The sequence below is a fragment of the Penicillium cinerascens genome, assembly GCF_028974065.1.
Source record: "Penicillium cinerascens strain IBT 15544 chromosome Unknown contig_1_segment0_segment0, whole genome shotgun sequence".
NCBI lineage: Eukaryota > Fungi > Ascomycota > Eurotiomycetes > Eurotiales > Aspergillaceae > Penicillium > Penicillium cinerascens.
Genome location: NW_026695287.1, coordinates 800,431 through 816,967, shown reverse-complemented (window position 1 = coordinate 816,967; position 16,537 = coordinate 800,431). Strand labels below are relative to the sequence as shown.

Genomic DNA, 16,537 nt, shown 5'->3' with positions numbered 1-16,537 from the left:
ATGCTATTCTATGTCTGTGGTATATATGTGTGATCCTACTGCTGTATAGTTGCGTGATGTAATTCTGGGATGTACATGGAGTCAGTGTCGTTGCGACACGGAATGCATGGACTGGAGTTTACCGGCGCGTGTTAGATGTGTTGATTTCCAATGGAGCTCTCTCCAACCCAAAAGCGCGAAACATATAAACTCCACTCTATTCTAGCTCTCTTCTTATGTGTTTCATGCAGTAGTTCCATAGTTCCATTAGTTCCCGTGGTCAATAATTCCCCGTTCAGCGTCTCCCAATCAGGCACGATTGTCAGAGTTGTCAGGCCGCAACGCATCGATAAAAAAAATTCATCTGTGCGCGATGAATCATATCTTTTTATAAATTATTTAATTCCTCCCTAGACTCCCTTCATAAAGGGCTCCAGGGCTTTTCTGATTGATCTCCTGCACAGTCCTTTTGCTCCGTTCTGTGAGACATTGAGGCCTTGCAGTTAGATCATCGCACCGCGTCCACAGCTGTTTTTTTCCCGCTTTGGTCTCCTATCCAAAGAAAAGAAAAAAAAGAGGACCGGTCTTTTACGACTCCTGCGAAATATCTTGACCGACATCTCTGCACCGCCTTTTCACCCATACTCGTCTTGTCACGGACCAACTCCCCAGCCTCCGCGTCCATTGCAACCCGACGTTGTGTGACACGCCTTGAATGTTGACGGACTCGAGCCCTTTCATCCTTTCTGCCAGAAGGGGCCATTCGTGAGTTGAAAGAAGGAGAGAAGATCGCATACTCGATTTACCAGGGGGGAATACCAACTATCGCGAGCCCCTCGAACCGGCCAAACTCTTATGGCTGGAGTTTTGGTCAGTGGGGTGATCGAGTCGTTCCCAGTCCAGAACGAACCGTATGGCCATCTCCGTTGCCCACAGCTCCTGTAGCCCGACGCGGCTGGGTCTACCTTCTGAGGAAAAGGGGCAAAAGCAGAGCATGTGGCATCGATTGGGGCTCCGACGATGGCTGGGCCGCGACGATCGAGACTTGGGACGAGATGAACTCTTCCCCCACGATAACAACGAGCGCCAACACCACCGTGCGTCTTCCACCGACAGCTCACGACCCAAGCACGACAATCTGACCCGCCGTCTCTCGCGCCGAGTCGGCGTCGGTCTTCCTCGCTCTAATACCTTCAAACGCCGAAATTCCGAGTCTCGCGATCGCCAGGCACCCCTGGAGCCACAGCACCGCCGTGCCCTCTCCGTCGACCGCCGCCCGTTGAGTGCCGGAAGAACCAGGTCTCCACCGCCAAACGCTGACCCACGACTCTCCGCACCGGAGGTTCAGTGGCTCGGCCCGCCCGCTACCACGGTCGACGAAGTCCCCCAAAACATCGCAAACGAGAATGCGCACGATCTCCACGCCTGGGATCCCAGCCCCGACGTGACAACGGACGCCCCTGAAAAAGATCCCCCGGCGCCGGCGCCGGCTATTGACACGCTTGAAATGGAGCTGGAACGGCGATGGATTCTAAATTTGAGCATGCACTTCCGTGATCGGTCAGAGCGAGAGAAATTCTTTGTTACATATGCGGAGACCCCGACTCGATGGCGGCGTGTGACAATTTCGTGTGATTACCGTGACGCACCGCCCGATTCGCTCGAGCAAGACCTGAAGGAGCTGCGATACCAGCGCGACAAATGCGCCCGTATTTACGAGTCAATCCGTGAATCACTCCCCGAGATCCAGTTCTACGATACCGTGACGAATCTAAAAGTCGAAACACGCGATGGCCGCCTCCACGTCCATGTTACAGAGGATGTGAACGAGACGATTCCCTATCCTCCCATCTCGAGCATCGGACACCTTCGAGGCGCCCGATGTGTCCCAGAGCAGTTCCTGCATTTTGAGTCCCATTTGTCAGGATTTGTTTACAAAGTTCGACTGGGTGGAAAAGCCTATATCAAGAAGGAAATCCCGGGTCCCGATACTGTGGACGAGTTTCTCTATGAGATTAATGCCCTCCATGCTCTCAATGGCTCGCCCAACGTGATCAGTGTGGAAGGCATTGTGGTCGATGAGCATCAGGAAAAGGTCAAGGGATTGTTGATCAGCTACGCCGAGCAGGGTGCGCTGGTCGATATTCTGTACGAGCAGCGCGGTGAAATCTCCTTTACAAGACGAGAGGTATGGGCGAAACAGATAGTCCAGGGATTGTGCGAGATCCACGAGTCGGGCTATGTCCAAGGAGATTTTACACTATCGAACATCGTGGTTGACAGAGACGATAATGCCTCGATCATCGACATCAATCGCAGAGGCTGCCCTGTTGGCTGGGAGCCACCAGAGATTGCCGCCAAGATCGAAAGCAATCAACGCATCTCCATGTACATTGGAGTCAAGACGGACCTATACCAGCTCGGGATGACCCTGTGGGCTTTGGCCATGGAGGAGGATGAACCAGAAAGACAACCCCGTCCTTTGCTTCTCGGTGATGTGGATGTGCCTGATTACTATCGACGACTGGTTGATATCTGCCTCAGCCCGACTCCGCGACACCGGCTGTCTGCGAAAGAGCTCCTCTCGTTCTTCCCTCCGGATCTTCTTTCGAGACCAACATACCCAGTAAACAGGATCCGAGAACTACCTCACAGCAACCTGCCGCCTCTCACTACAAAAAGCAACGGTGTCGTCCCCTCATTGGTGAGAGACACATCCAAGCACATTACTCCCAAGGACTCCTTCAAGGAGTACGCACACACGCACCGCGATGCTTCACCACAGCCTATCTTCGACGGCCACGATCAAGCGAAACGATCGACTCCGACACTTGCAGGGTCCAATGCAGGAGCCAGATTTCCTTCTGGGCATTCTTCAGCATCCACCTTGAACCACCATGAACCTCATACTATCACTGGATCTTGGGACTCCACTCCTCCGGACAACCACACACCTGAGGTCCCCGTGGACAACGAAGTGCAGAACGCTGTGCCGTCTGCATTGGCGCATTCCATGAGTAATTGTCCCATTGCTTACGTGCCGAAGCAACCGGCGGTCTTGGAAGAATCTACCGTTCTCGATAAGTGCGAAGTTGAAAATACGCCGCACTCTACCAGACACGATGCACCAACCGCGGTTGCTACTATACAATCCTCCATCGACTCTTCCAACCTACCTGGGCCCAGTGAACCATCTCTGAGAACCCTTGCTGTGGATAAAAAGAGACCTGAACCCAGTCGAGGGACCCCCTTGTCTGAGCTACAGTCAACCAGGCCCTCCCAGTCGTCACCATCCCTCCTTCTCTCAATCCTTCCAATCAACCCCGCTTTCAGCATCTCTCGACCCAGTTCTTCCAATGCTGCGAAGGACGCCAATATATCTTCAGAGCGTCCAAAATCCAACCACTCCAGACTCACCACCTTCCTTTCCGAATCACTTTTACCAATCAACCCTGCTTTTATCTCTCGGTCCAGACCCATCCCCATGGATGCGACGAAGAATACCAACTTATCTTCTGACCGAACCAAGTCCAGCCACAACAGACTCACGGTTTTCCTCGCCGAGTCTCTTTTACCCATCAACCCGGCCTTCGGCGAAAGATTCTCTCGCCGTTCCTAAGGCTCCATCTTGCTTCCAACGGAGGCTTGATAAAGCCACCAACACAACCTCAGATCTTTTTTTTTTTTTCAAATGGCCCTATCCAGGGTCGTCTACTCGATACCCTCTTCGTTTCTCGCTTGTATAGTTCACCCTTCGTGATTGCCGCGTTCCAGCACAGCTCTTCAGGCATCTGCACCGATGGCGGATGCCGGCGAACTCTTGGCGTCTAAAAAAGTCTTTGCATTCTCTGGTGGATTCGATTACCTTTTTTCTGATTTAAAATCTTGATCTCCTCTTGCGATCTTTATATTTTGCGCCCTCATTCTGAAACGGAGGTCTTTTATTATTTGGCGTTGTTGCAGGGATGTTTGAGTGTATTTTGACTGATTTACTCTTTTGGCTGATACCGGCTGTATTATTTCCCCCTTTGATTGATTACCTGCAATGCAATTCTTTGAAACACGCCGGTGCCCCTCAGGCGTCTATGCTTGTGATAGTATTTGGATATTTCAGCTCTCTTCTACCTACATACCATGCACATATGACTCGAGGCTCTCCCGCCACGGATCTACACTCGATCCCAGTCCTCTGCCGATTAGAACGATCTTGCACCGAATCTCATTACCATCCTTCTGCCAGGGCTCCGAGTCCCGAATCTCGAAGACATCTCGCACGGCCTGGATAATCTTGCTTGATCCGTCTTCAAGGTAAACGATACCCTTCAGTCTGTGGATCTCAAAATTTGTAGGATGAGACTCGGGTGGCGTGTTGGGTGACTCTGGAAGTACTGATTCCCAAAGCACGGAGCGAAGCCACTCGTCGATTTTGGGAACTTTCGTAGCGGAGATTGGAGGGGTAAGGATAGCAGAAGTAGAAATAGCCTGTGGCGTCGAGTCAGTCTCGGTCCAAATCTTTTGGGGAAAAAAAGTAAGAACAAAGAAGATATAGAAACCTACCGGGTCAATGTGACTATGCCCTTTTTCACTAAAGTCCATGTCCGCTAGATGATCGTATGCATGCAAATCCAGTACCACGCCTTCAATCTGTGGCGTGCGGCTGTGATCCGTCTCATGAATCTTCGCAATGCTATTAATAGACGAGATACGGTCCGTCACGGCTTCCAACTCCTGCGCAGAGACCAGATCCGTCTTGTTCAGGATAATCACATCGGCGTGGGAAATCTGCATATGCGCCATGGAGAGCACCGGGCCGGAACCGTGATCGTGGTCGGCATTATGAGACTCGGCCTTCTCTTCGGGGGTTGGTTCGTCGAGCAGGTGCAATATGTTTTTTGCGTCGACTAGCGTCACGATCCCATCTAGATAGATCGAGCTGCCCAGTCCCTCATCCATCCAGAAAACCGGGGCGATGTTGCCTGGGTCGGCCAGACCGGTGGTTTCTAACAGGATGTAGTCGAATGTACCCCGGCGTTCCATGAGGGATTCCAGGGCCATGACGCCTGAGTCTCTGCGATAGTTGTCAGTCCCTGGTTTTCTCCCCTTCGAAATAGTGATATATACTTCACTGAGCAGCAGATGCACCCGTTTCCGACTTCCATCCATTCAGTGACTTCTTGGCCGCCCTCGTTTACTGTCAAGGGCTTTTCGATGTCCGATGCTTTGAAAAAATGTATGTTAGAAGGAGGAAAAAAATCATCACTGCTCAAAAAGCTTACAGTCACCAAATTCTATAGATTTCATTAGTATGACTTGTATAATTTCAGCCGGGAATACGAACCGTTCATGATCACAGCAATCTTCTTGCCATGTTTCTCGGTCAGAATATATTTCAACAGGGTAGTCTTGCCCGCACCCAGATACCCTATAACAAAGAGTTAGCTTAATTCCAATATTCGCCATTTCATCCTTCCATACCTGTAACAAGGGTAATGGGAACTCGAGGGGTCTGTTCCTCCTCTATAGAGGCTGGCTGCTCCGGCACCTCGGAGACATCAACCAGCTCCGGAGGCGCATCATCGTCCTCTATATTGGACGACATGGGTTCACAATTGTTAGATAGCGGAGAACAAGCCAAACAAGCTGCTCATCTGCAAAGCAAAACTCGGGGCGTAGATGCGGATGACGTTGTATTACCCAGACGGGACGTTTAGGGCTTAGGGCACGGGCGGTCATTTGCTGTTGCTTATCTGGGAAGCTCGAGTCAAGCTTCAGCGGCTATACTCTCTCTGCTCTCTTCCATCTGATCGACTTTCGAGGGCGCGGAATTCCCTTCCACTCATTTGCTACTTCCGGTTTCTCTCGTTTCACTTCCCGCCTCTCCAACCCCATTCTATCGCGCCCCTTTGTTTACGCGCCATGACTGCTGCGGGTGTCTCCCCGTCGAGCTCTCCGCGACTCCCCAGTCCTCCTCCTTTCACAGAGGTCCAGATCGGACCTCAGTCGCCTTCGGTGGGCGAGACATCTGGCAAAGATGCAGAGCAGTTTTTCGGGGGCGCCGACGACGATGGCTCAACACGCAGGATTCGGCCGGGTACCAAGACTGCTGACATGGCGTTTGGGCCGCCACTGATTCCACTGTCGCAGGTGTGTACAGACTCTTTTGGTAGATTCTTCGGGTCACTGACAACCGCAGCTTGACTCTCCTTTCCAGCTACAGGAACACCTCAAGGCCTTGTATAACCACTTCACCAAACCTGAGGGATCGGACACGGTCATCCCGATCAACCGCGAAGTCGCGCTTCAACTCGCCGAGCCCCCAGAGGGTGTTGACCGATCACTATGGCTCTACGAGCTGTGTCGCTTTCTCACGATGAAAGTCAACAACCTCATCGTCGCTTTCTTCGCCGAGAACCCCCCGTGCTCAGCGCAGACCTGCCCCGAAATGCGCGCATCTGAGTGGCAATATCTCTGCGCTGTGCATGATCCGCCGAAGTCATGCTGCGCGATCGACTACTGCTGCCACACTCTCGACTGGGCTACAAATACGCTCACCTCGCCCAAATACTTCCCCAGCCGGCTGACGCTGGGCTCCGATGCTGCCGGTGGCCCACAAGCTAGCATGAGACATCTCACCAACATTTTCCGTCGACTGTATCGAATCTTCGCGCACGCCTGGTTCCAACATCGTGATGTATTCTGGGAGGTGGAGGGCCACGATGGTCTCTATGTTTTCTTTAAAACAGTCTGCGACCTGTTCAGTCTCATTCCGGAGGACAACTATACGATCCCTCTCGAGGCGGAAGGCCCTGATGCCGTACAGCCCAAGGATGACGAACCGGTCGAGAGCAAGCGCCTGACCATCTTGCGCAAGGATAATGACGACCCTTTCGCCGGCGGCGTGGATAGCATGGACCCGTCTATTAGCACCGGTGCTACCACCCGTCGTCACAAACATAGCCCTTCGACTGGATCACGCGTCACAACGATCACGGAGAGCGCGGAAGACCCGGAGGAAGCTCCGCGATCCGCTGCCCCTCTCCGGGAGGTCATGAAGGACTCGCCCGAGTCGGTACTGGTACATCAAGCTGCCGAGGAGGCAGGGGTGACCGAGGAGACACAACAGACACCTGCTGGAACTGCGGATCCAATTGCTGCAATGGAACCCACTGTATCGACCGAATCGGCCGAATCTACTGCAGTCGCACAGGAGGATGCAAAGGAAGAGACACAGCGACCGGCTGATCCGCAGGCGGATTCAAAAGCAGACAAGACCGAAGAGGCTAAAGAGCACGATGGCGAGAATGCCAAACCCGAGGAGCCTACCGAGGAGCCTCCCAAAGAGCCTACCGCAGATCCCACTGCGCCCATCGAGGAGTCCACCGAGCCCGCTGAGACAGCCCCCGAAAGTGAAGAAGCTTCTACCGACCACAATTCCAACGAATCCGTGGAAGCAAAGCCAGAGGAAAAGACAGAATCCTTGTCATGACTCTTTTAATGTCCTGAATCCCCCCTGTTTTTTTAGTGTGACGATGTTTTTCTATTGTAATATAGCTCAGGATGTTCTTTATGGTCAATGTCAATGATACCCATTCTCCTGACTCAGATACAAGTAGATGTTAGTTGTAGAGTCTCAGGTACGGTTTCCCCGAACTTTGATAAGCGCTTATCGTGATCGACATCACTGAAACCTCGCCTTTCCCCGAACCCGAGAACCTCCCAATGTCCAACACGTCTTCAAATATGTCGGCGCTGAAAAGCGCCGCGCCAATCCACTTTGGCTCCTTCCTGGTCACACCACAGGTACTTCGCCGGCTTCCAAATGCCTCAACCCCCGTCCAATTATTGAACTACAAACACAGGTCTTCCACCAAACACCACTCTCCTTCGCCCTCGTCAACCTCAAACCAATCCTCCCGGGTCACGTCCTCGTATCCCCGCGCCGCATCGTCCCTCGCGTCGCAGATCTCACCGCCGCCGAAACAAGCGACCTCTTCCTCACCGTGCGACGCGTGGGACGGATGGTGGAGCGGGTATACGGCGCCTCGAGTCTGAACATCGCCGTCCAGGACGGTGTACACGCTGGACAGAGCGTGCCACATGTACACGCACACATTATCCCGCGCAAAGCGGCTGATCTCGACCATCGCGGCGGAACAGATGCCGTGTACGACATGTTAGACGGGGAGGAAGGGGATGTCGGGAAGGCGTTTCGGGATGCGGATACCACAGAGCAATCGAAGACTAGGGCTCGATTCCCTGTTGTCGATAATGAGGGGCGCGAGCCGCGCTCTCATGATGAGATGAAGGGTGAGGCGGAGATGTTGGCGCGCGAGATGGAGATGGAGCCGTTGGATTGAGCTTGATGCTTTCCATTCGGCTTTTGTATACTTCTTGCACTCTTACACTTTTACACTGGAATAGAAGGTCGTGCCAAGAATTGAATTCGTTCTAAAACCCGAAAGGCCAAGCGCAGTCGTTCATCATCATGCATCGCAATTCGTTCTCTATGGTATCTAGGGGAAAGTCCCCGAACGAAAAAAGCCCAGTAAACAAACGCCCATATTTAAGTTGTAGTAGGTGCGCAGGCATCCCAGTTCCTCAACTGGCCTACTTGAGCTTCGGGCGCTCCTTAATAACCTGCTCAGCCCAGACCTTAATCTCGGGCAACTGGACACGAGCAGCGACGCGGGCGAACTCGGAGAGATCGACCTTGTGTGAGCGCTCGTACTCGACCATCTGGAGAAGTAGCTCCATCTTATCGATATCGTGCACAAATTGGGCCTCGAGAGTGACATTATCCTCGTACTCCTGGAACACGTTCCTGATATCCTGGGCGGACAATGCGGCGCCGGGGACATTGCCCAGCAGGGAGGTGATGATGTAGTCCATGGTATCGGCCTCGCGACGGGCCTTCTCGGCCTTGGTGATGTGTACGTCAACTGGAGTGATATCACCGACCAGCGACTCGGCCATGTCGTGAATGAGGGCCATCTTGGTGCAGTGCGGAATGTTGATCTTGGATGCCAGCTCTGGCGGGGCAAACATCGTCATGATCGACATGCGGTACATGTGGTCCGAGATCGACTCGCCGTTGATGCCAAAGCGACGCCAGCCTTCGCGCTTGGTCGTCTTGAGGCGCTCAATCAGGTGAAAGAAGGGGATTGGAGTGGTCGTGTTCTCCTCTGGCGGGTGCGGGAGGGTGGACAGCACTGTAGAGATGTTTAGCTGTGGTCCTGACAGATTAAAAGTAATACCAACCGGTGTGCGGGGCCCATGAGGAGTTGTCGGATCCCATGGCTGCGATGAGTGGAGAGGTAGACAGAATTGAGAGAGGAGGAGAGGTAACGGGAAAGAGAAAGGGAAAAGGAACACGGCGGGACAGCGGGACTGGAGACTGATAGGCGCGGCAAACAATGCAAAAACCCCTTATCGGTTGTTGACGCCCAACTATTTACTAAACTACATCACCCATTCGCTGTACGTGCGACTGCATGATGGCTACCTCGAGGCCGGCACGGCCAAAGCCCTTTGACTGGTCGGCTCCATCTCATCTTACAGTGTTCATCCGCAATTTGAAACTACTCCAACTTGATCAGCGCGAGGACTGGCCCGACATCACACTCCGCTCTTTGTCCCCCTCGTCCCAGAACCAGCGACAGCGCATTCGTCTCGTGGAATGGGCCTTGTACTACCTCTGTACTATCTGGGATCCCAAGAGTGCACAGCATGTACGGATAAGTTCAAACATTCGAACGAATGGACCTCACTAAACATCTACAGAAACTCCGTCCCTTTTTCCCACCGCTAGAACACCTGCAGTCCGTCAACCTCCGCGCTGCTTTGTTCCGTGTCCTGACGGAGTTGAAGAAAAATGGAGACCTCGGGCGAGAGGCCGTTATTCGCAAAACAATGCTGGATGACTGTAAGGGTGAGAAATTCCATGAATTGCTCGCCGTCTTCTCCACCGCTGTTTTGCGGAAGCTCGTGGCGGTCTCCTCCGGGGAGATGAATTGGAACCTCGCCATGAAACTATCCACTGCTAGCTCTATTACCCCAAAAGAATACCAGAACTTGCTGCCTCTGATACTCGCGCACCAAGTCTCACTCAATGCAGCGGGTGCCTGCCGTGCTAGGGTGCATCAGTCCTACGACCAATTTTCGCGGCTGCTGGACGATAAGAAAACCGAACTTGTCGAGCGTGCCAAGAAACCTGCAAATGATAAAGATCATCCTACGGTTGACTCGGAAGGTTTGACTCGCGAGCTTCAAGCCAACTGGCTGGGCAGTGCGGAGTGGGCCACCGCTTTGCTTGACGGCGGGTCACAAAGTAGCACGGATGCTTTCTTGGAACTTCCATTTTCGCAAGCATGGGCTCGAGCCACAGCATCGTCAGTGGACGGTCTTGGCACTGGAGCGAAACCAGATCTGGTAGTTGATCTGGAGACACGGGTCCTGCACCTGCGGAGTCGGCTGCGCAGGTGGCACCAGTACAATGCTTCCCTTCGTAAGGCGCGAGGGGGAAGTCCCAGCTCGATGGGTGCGGAAGCTCAAGAACCTCGTCTTTTGTTCCGGGATCATCAGGCTCTGACTGTTGCGAGCATATCGAAAGCCGTTCGCCAGCCCGGTGATCGTGGAAGAGTTCTCAAAAAGGCAGATGAATCGTTCATGTCGACCGTGAATGAGGCTGTTAGTCGTATCAATGGCCAGTCTCGCTCGAATTCCAGAGACATTTTAGCCGTGGTGACAGAGGGCAAGAAACCAGCACCACTCGATAAAATGACTACCGACCGCTATAACAAGCCACCATCACCGAACTCTGATACAGAGCTTCCCAAGCAGTCACTGAATACCGACTCCCCAGACCCAATCCTAGCCAGCGAGGGTGAGAACAGCCAGCCCACTCCAGTCGTCCGCTTCTCTCCCGACCAAGACTCCGAGAATGAACCAGATCCGGAACCCGTCAAAAACACATCAACCTCGCACTACACCCTCGCCGAACGCACCCGCAAGTCAATGTCACTAGTCCCACCTCTCCCCACGCATGAAGCACAGACCCGTCCCCGACGACGTGGCCCACGGACTTCGTTCCCAGTGAAACAATTCGAGAGACCGCGAAAATCATCACGTCCGTCTGGCGGCCGCTCCGGCGCCTCAACGCCTCAGGACAAGCTATTCGAAGAAGATGCCGAGTACGCCAGTGTCTTCAAATCACGGCCACGTGTGGCGCTAAGCCCTATCTCATCTCCTGCCGTACATATTAGTCCCTCGCTGGGCGAGGATGAGTTTGAGTTGGACGAGGATGATGGGGCATGGGGTGATGTTGATTCTCCTTTGGCTACTTCGCGGATGAGGTGAATTCACTTGTTAATCGTTGATAAGAGTTGCATAAGATAGATACGCTGCTCTAGGCAGGAATCCATTTGCCAGCATGACGAGTGGAACTCTTGTCTACCAAGAATTGCGCCAACTTCTTACGGAAAAGATACGATTGTAATTACTTCATTCTCGCAGAGTCATGAGGAATACGTACAAGCTCTCACATCTGCGGATAATAAAAATCAACTACCATTATTTACAGCTGGCATTGATAACAGACTAGCCCACGCGCTAATCTCAATTTGGTCCCCGCTCGATTCTTATCCGAGGTTTATACTCTTCGGAAAATGACTTGACTGTCTCACCAAATGCAAAGTCCATCTCGCTGTTCACTCGCTACAAGTGGCAGGCAAAAACACACGCATCTACAATGGTCACCTCGCAACCTCACCCATTTGAGTCCTTCGCCATCCTGACACCCAGACTCATCATATTCCCCACGCCAGTCGCAGTCTCTTCAAAATCCTATCGTGCACTTTATTCAAGTCTGCATGCCGATGCGACCTTCTGCCAAATAGCCTTCGGTGAGCGCTTCAAGGCTAGGAATTGGAGTGACGATGAAACACGCGAATTTATTGAGACTCGCGAGATCGCTCGCTGCTGGAACCCACGCGGCCTGGGTGATTTTGCCGTGGGGTTACGCAAGTCAATCAATGGTCTAGATGAGGTTATTGCCGATTCCAGCGTCTCCGTCCTCAAGGGGGCTCAATTCGATCTACTAGCTCGATCGACTGCGGAATACCTGGATCAGATTGAATGGGTTGGATATGCCGGTGTGCGCGACGCTACAACCACGTCTATCCGGTCACCAGATGCAGATTTCCCGCCGTGGAACGAGATGGTCGAGTTACGATACGGTCTTTCGCCGAAGTTTTGGGGTGGGGGGATGGCGAAGGAGGCAGCGGAGGCGGTCATGGACTGGGCTGTGAAGGAGCGGGGCGTGAAGAGATTCATTGCCGAGACGGAAAGGGATAATCGGCAAAGTGCAATGGTTTTGCAGAAGCTGGGTTTTGTTGCAAGTGGGACTGATTATTGGAAAGAACCGAGTGAGGTGGAATGGGAACTGGTTGTACGGTAGTTGCTTCGTTTGGACTCGAATCGAATGACGATTCCGAAAAGCATCGCCATTCTATCGACACGCCAGTCATCTACTAAGTCCTCCTCACAACAAAGATCATACGAAAAGCCTCCAGCTCCTCAGGCCAGGCATAAGCATCTTGTTCCGAAAACCTGTGCTCCTCCACCGTGACTTCAAACTTCACCCCGGTTTCCCGCCCCACCTGCTCCCACAGTAGTCTAAAAGTCTTCAGACTCTGAATAAAGAGCGGGTCCTTGGATACAGGTAACTCCAATGCCCGCGCTCTCTTCGAGCCAACCTGACTGCCGATAATCATAGATCCGGGCTCCGGAGCAAGTAACTTGACGACGAGTTTAGCGGCCTCGACCTGCCGGTCCCAATTCCAGAGGTGGAAGAAGTTGCTTGCATGAACAATATGCAGGCGATTAGTGAATTCGGCTGCGAGAATTGACTCCGGGCTAAAGATGTCGTCTGTTATGAAACGGGCGCCGAGCTTGAGCTTGTCGAGGAAGAGCTCGTAGCCCATATCTATAAAGGTGGCGGACAGGTCTGCGCCGTAGACGTTTTGTGGCGGAGCGCCATCAGAGATCTATGTTTGGTTCAAGTTAAACCTTGTATAGATAGATAGCATTGATGCGTTTCGCGGTTCTCACCAACAGTCGCACTTCCTGTGCGAAACAGCATCCTAGATCGAGGAACAGCTGGCCATTCTTCACCCGCTGCAGTACTTCTGGATAGTCGGGGCACAGGGGGAGGTCCAGATCAAGAAAGGTAAAAAGGCCAATAGAGGCGTACGGATACTATTGACCATGAGCACTCTTACCCTTCAAGACACGGCGAGTCCTGGTCCGAATACGCACCACTTTATATGCACGGTCTCTCTATACTTCATTATCAGCATCAAGAACGATCACTGTCGGCATTGCAGAGCTTACCAAGTCGTTTACATGCTTGGCAATCGATTCCGGTGCAATCCCGCTCCACTTCTCCAGCAACGTGCGCGCGGGCTCGGGGACTTGGGTCAGCGCAGGACGATAGCTCGGGCCCATCGCCACGGCCGGGGGAGCTTCGCTCATGGCGCTCTCGATGCTGGACATGGTAGCTACGAAAGTTGCGATGGCTTTCTGTGGAAAGTTATTGTAGGTTACTGTAGGTGATGGAAAGGAGATCAATCATCTTACGCTGAGATCATCGTATGGGGGTACGACTCAGCCTCAGCCGCGGGGCCTACGGCAGCTCGAGGCTTAGCGGCGCTCTGTGCGTCTTCTCGAAGTCCAACAATCTCGTTTGTATTGGGCAGGTTCGTTAAGCATATTCTATTGTTACATATTTGACTACCTATGCTCTAGGTCGGGCATTCCTTCAACCGCCTCGACGTCGCCGTCTTGTGTTTCGTGGTGATGGTGCATATTCAGGCTCGTCGCCCTCGTCGTCCTCGGATATCGAGATGGGTGGAGACAGCCCCTCTAAACCTTCATCCTCGCTCCCAGAGTCATGAGAATCAGGATTAGAAGGGCCCTCCGCGCTTTGGTCATGGTGCTCTTCGACAATCAAGCCATCATCCCCATCATCTCCTTCGCCAGGCAAAAGAAACCCACCACCGTGATCAATGGGATTGTGAGATGTCTCTTCCAGATGGTCCTCTTCATGCCCTTCATCAGAGCCGTGCACTTCCCGGTGCTTCTTCTTGGTTGCAAATGGATTGTGAGATTCTCGCTCGCGATCTGCATCCTCATCTCCACCGTATTCTTCACGAACACGTTCGGCGATACGCAAGCCGAACAGGAACTTGCGCCATGTCTGCAAAATCCGCTTTTCAGCTTTGAGCTCTTCGCGCTTGCGTTTTTCAGCAGCGTCAATGCGCCAGGCATCTTTCAGCAGGCCCTCATTTTCAGCAGCTACGACCACACCCTGGATAACGGGAACGGCCATCTTTGAACCGAACTCGAACCCGGTCACTGCCTCTGCGTAATCGATGCCCAGCTTCTTGCAAATTCGGACAGTTCCTGGCAGTGGGACATGGGCAGCGCCGCGAGGAATCATACTAGGAACGAAGCAATCGATATTCCCATAGTCGTTCTTTGGAATCCTGCCGTCTTCAATGGGTGGAGGGATGATAAACTCGGTCTGGTCACGAGCATACAATCCCTGCATTGGTTTCTCTCCAGTCTCACGCTGCAGCTCGTCGACTTCACGCTTGCGCATGAGAGTCACGGCTCGAATGGGCACTCTTTTCAGAGGTACTGCGCCGGGTTGGACCTGCCGCCCTTCTTTATGCCAGCTCTCCGCCGACATGCACTTGACCACGTCCGCTCGACGGAACACAGGTTCTTCTTTCGCTTTGACACCTCTGCCTGCAATGAAGGTACGTACTGACTCTGCGCCCGGCCTCAGTGCCTCTTCGCGGCGCAGGAAGCGTTCCAGCACAAATTCAGTCGATTGGCGAAAGCTTTGTAGTGTATCAGTCGTCTGTGTCGCTTTCTTCTTCTCCGGCTGTTTTCGTTGAAGATCTCCTGCATCTTCAATCTCGTCAACCTTGGTTCTGCGTTCTGGATGTCTTTCATATCCACGCATGATCCTTCGGAACCAGTCATACTCGAAGTATTGTCCCCGGCGGCCCGGTTGCGGAATCTTCTCCACGGGCATCCGGAATCCCTTCGTCTTGCCGGGCCACGTTCGCCGTCGGAGGTACCGCGTTGTGACGTCTTTGGCCGTTCCATCAGTCGAGTGCGCAACCACATAGCATATTACCTGCTTGACGCGCTCTGCCTTGGCCCCACGTGGCTCGAATGCTGCTTGAAAATCTGGAGTTGTGGCAACGGGATTCGCAAGGACCAAAGGATCCACTGGGATGATCTGGTGTGTGACCGGTGAGGCAACCTCGGTCCAGTAGATAGGAAAGGGCAGGTCCTTGTCATACTGTGCTTGGTCCTTCTTTGTCTTTGGGGGGTCCTGTTCTGAGTCGGTCTCCGGGTCGAACCCACCAGCCTCAACATCAGACTCGACTTTCTCCGGGTTCTCCGTCTTCGATGGTGTCGATGGTGAGGCGGTTTCTGCTTTGGTCCAGCCAAATCCCAGTGGTTGGAGACTGCCTACAAGCCGTGCTTCGATGTTCAATGCTCTGATCAGAGCTGTGAAGAGCTGGGCGCCAACATCCCGGGAGCCTTGCATGCGCTCTGCTGTTGATCGAAACTCTTCCAGATTGGCAATGCATTCACCGTGGAGCTCCGGACTGTGATCTTCCTCGCGAAACTCCTTCAATATTGCTTCGACCGACGAGACTGAGCGATAGCCATGCTTCCGTAGACCAGAAGCTGTAATGCGAAACTGTTTCTTCCAATATGCAACCAGGACCTTGAGCAGGGGGATAATCGGGTCACCCGCGCTCATGTCTGGCTGACCCGGCTCCAGTCGTTGTGATTTTTCATCCCAGTCTTGCTTCTTCCGTGCCTGTTTTCCCTTCTTCTTGCTCTTGGGTGGCTCCGGTTTGGGCTCCGGAATCTCCAACCCCGCGGCAATGCGCCATTTCTTCACTTCTTTCTGAATGCCTTCGGGCAGCTTCTGTCGTAGTGTTTGGTGTACTTTCTTATCATTGATCCACGAATTGCGAATTGCGTTATGGAAGAGTAGGCATTGCACATGCATGCAATGTGTCTGAGTGCGAATCAGGCGCTCGATCTTGGACGGCCCTTTCTTGCCGTCCAAGAGATCTGACACGTGTGTATCGTCCTTGTCCAGCGTTAATTCCAGATCCTGTATCTCGGGCACGGCCAGGGTTGGAGTTGTCGTGCTCGTCGTCTTGGTGTCGATCGCATCTTCCCAGTCGATGTCATCATCTTCTTCTTCTTCGTCGTCGTCATCAGATGCGAGCGGCGCCTGAGGGGTATCATTGGCGCCGGACTCCTCGGGCACATCGCTCAGCGAGGAGTCCGTATCAGAGTCAGAATCATCAATGTGGAAGGGCTTGGCCGGCTCGGCCTGGGCCTGCCGTTTGGCCGGGGGCGGGTCCTCGGAGGAGAAGCGCTTGCGGGGGACGAACGGCGGCATGAGAGTTGGGCTCGGAGCCCCGTCGATACGGAATAGGAGCAAGTAGTAGGAGGTAGT

At 53.2% G+C, this 16,537-nt stretch overlaps 9 protein-coding genes across 9 annotated transcripts; 5 read left to right on the top strand and 4 right to left on the bottom strand.

Moving 5' to 3' along the window:
• Nucleotides 1–892: 892 nt before the first annotated feature.
• Nucleotides 893–3,598, top strand: N7498_001869 (protein kinase family protein; the record flags this gene model as incomplete). The annotated part of the gene is made up of 1 exon (XM_058448931.1): nt 893–3,598. One exon carries the CDS (start codon nt 893–895, stop codon nt 3,596–3,598), a length of 2,706 nt encoding a protein of 901 aa, XP_058311275.1.
• A 506-nt stretch (nt 3,599–4,104) lies between these two features.
• N7498_001868 (CobW family GTP-binding protein) lies at nt 4,105–5,578 on the bottom strand (the record flags this gene model as incomplete). Its single annotated transcript, XM_058448930.1, has 6 exons — nt 4,105–4,461; nt 4,537–5,047; nt 5,101–5,197; nt 5,256–5,267; nt 5,318–5,401; nt 5,455–5,578. The coding sequence occupies 6 exons, from the start codon at nt 5,576–5,578 to the stop codon at nt 4,105–4,107; spliced, it is 1,185 nt and encodes a 394-aa protein (XP_058311274.1).
• Nucleotides 5,579–5,895: 317 nt separating this feature from the next.
• On the top strand, nt 5,896–7,465 carry N7498_001867 (Mob1 family protein; the record flags this gene model as incomplete). Its single annotated transcript, XM_058448929.1, has 2 exons — nt 5,896–6,123; nt 6,173–7,465. The coding sequence occupies 2 exons, from the start codon at nt 5,896–5,898 to the stop codon at nt 7,463–7,465; spliced, it is 1,521 nt and encodes a 506-aa protein (XP_058311273.1).
• Nucleotides 7,466–7,706: 241 nt separating this feature from the next.
• N7498_001866 (HIT family protein) lies at nt 7,707–8,336 on the top strand (the record flags this gene model as incomplete). Its single annotated transcript, XM_058448928.1, has 2 exons — nt 7,707–7,779; nt 7,839–8,336. The coding sequence occupies exons 1-2, from the start codon at nt 7,720–7,722 to the stop codon at nt 8,334–8,336; spliced, it is 558 nt and encodes a 185-aa protein (XP_058311272.1). The 5' UTR covers nt 7,707–7,719.
• Nucleotides 8,337–8,586: 250 nt separating this feature from the next.
• N7498_001865 (HD domain-containing protein) lies at nt 8,587–9,308 on the bottom strand (the record flags this gene model as incomplete). The annotated part of the gene is made up of 2 exons (XM_058448927.1): nt 9,238–9,308; nt 8,587–9,188 (listed from the first exon to the last, which is right to left on the bottom strand). The coding sequence occupies exons 1-2, from the start codon at nt 9,272–9,274 to the stop codon at nt 8,587–8,589; spliced, it is 639 nt and encodes a 212-aa protein (XP_058311271.1). The 5' UTR covers nt 9,275–9,308.
• Nucleotides 9,309–9,473: 165 nt separating this feature from the next.
• N7498_001864 (uncharacterized protein) lies at nt 9,474–11,334 on the top strand (the record flags this gene model as incomplete). Its single annotated transcript, XM_058448926.1, has 2 exons — nt 9,474–9,707; nt 9,760–11,334. 2 exons carry the CDS (start codon nt 9,474–9,476, stop codon nt 11,332–11,334), a joined length of 1,809 nt encoding a protein of 602 aa, XP_058311270.1.
• Nucleotides 11,335–11,725: 391 nt separating this feature from the next.
• N7498_001863 (GNAT family N-acetyltransferase) lies at nt 11,726–12,433 on the top strand (the record flags this gene model as incomplete). Its single annotated transcript, XM_058448925.1, has 1 exon — nt 11,726–12,433. The coding sequence occupies one exon, from the start codon at nt 11,726–11,728 to the stop codon at nt 12,431–12,433; it is 708 nt and encodes a 235-aa protein (XP_058311269.1).
• Nucleotides 12,434–12,506: 73 nt separating this feature from the next.
• On the bottom strand, nt 12,507–13,530 carry N7498_001862 (class I SAM-dependent methyltransferase; the record flags this gene model as incomplete). Its single annotated transcript, XM_058448924.1, has 4 exons — nt 12,507–13,022; nt 13,087–13,233; nt 13,294–13,314; nt 13,369–13,530. 4 exons carry the CDS (start codon nt 13,528–13,530, stop codon nt 12,507–12,509), a joined length of 846 nt encoding a protein of 281 aa, XP_058311268.1.
• A 265-nt stretch (nt 13,531–13,795) lies between these two features.
• Nucleotides 13,796–16,480, bottom strand: N7498_001861 (Rad4 family protein; the record flags this gene model as incomplete). Its single annotated transcript, XM_058448923.1, has 1 exon — nt 13,796–16,480. One exon carries the CDS (start codon nt 16,478–16,480, stop codon nt 13,796–13,798), a length of 2,685 nt encoding a protein of 894 aa, XP_058311267.1.
• Nucleotides 16,481–16,537: the final 57 nt, after the last annotated feature.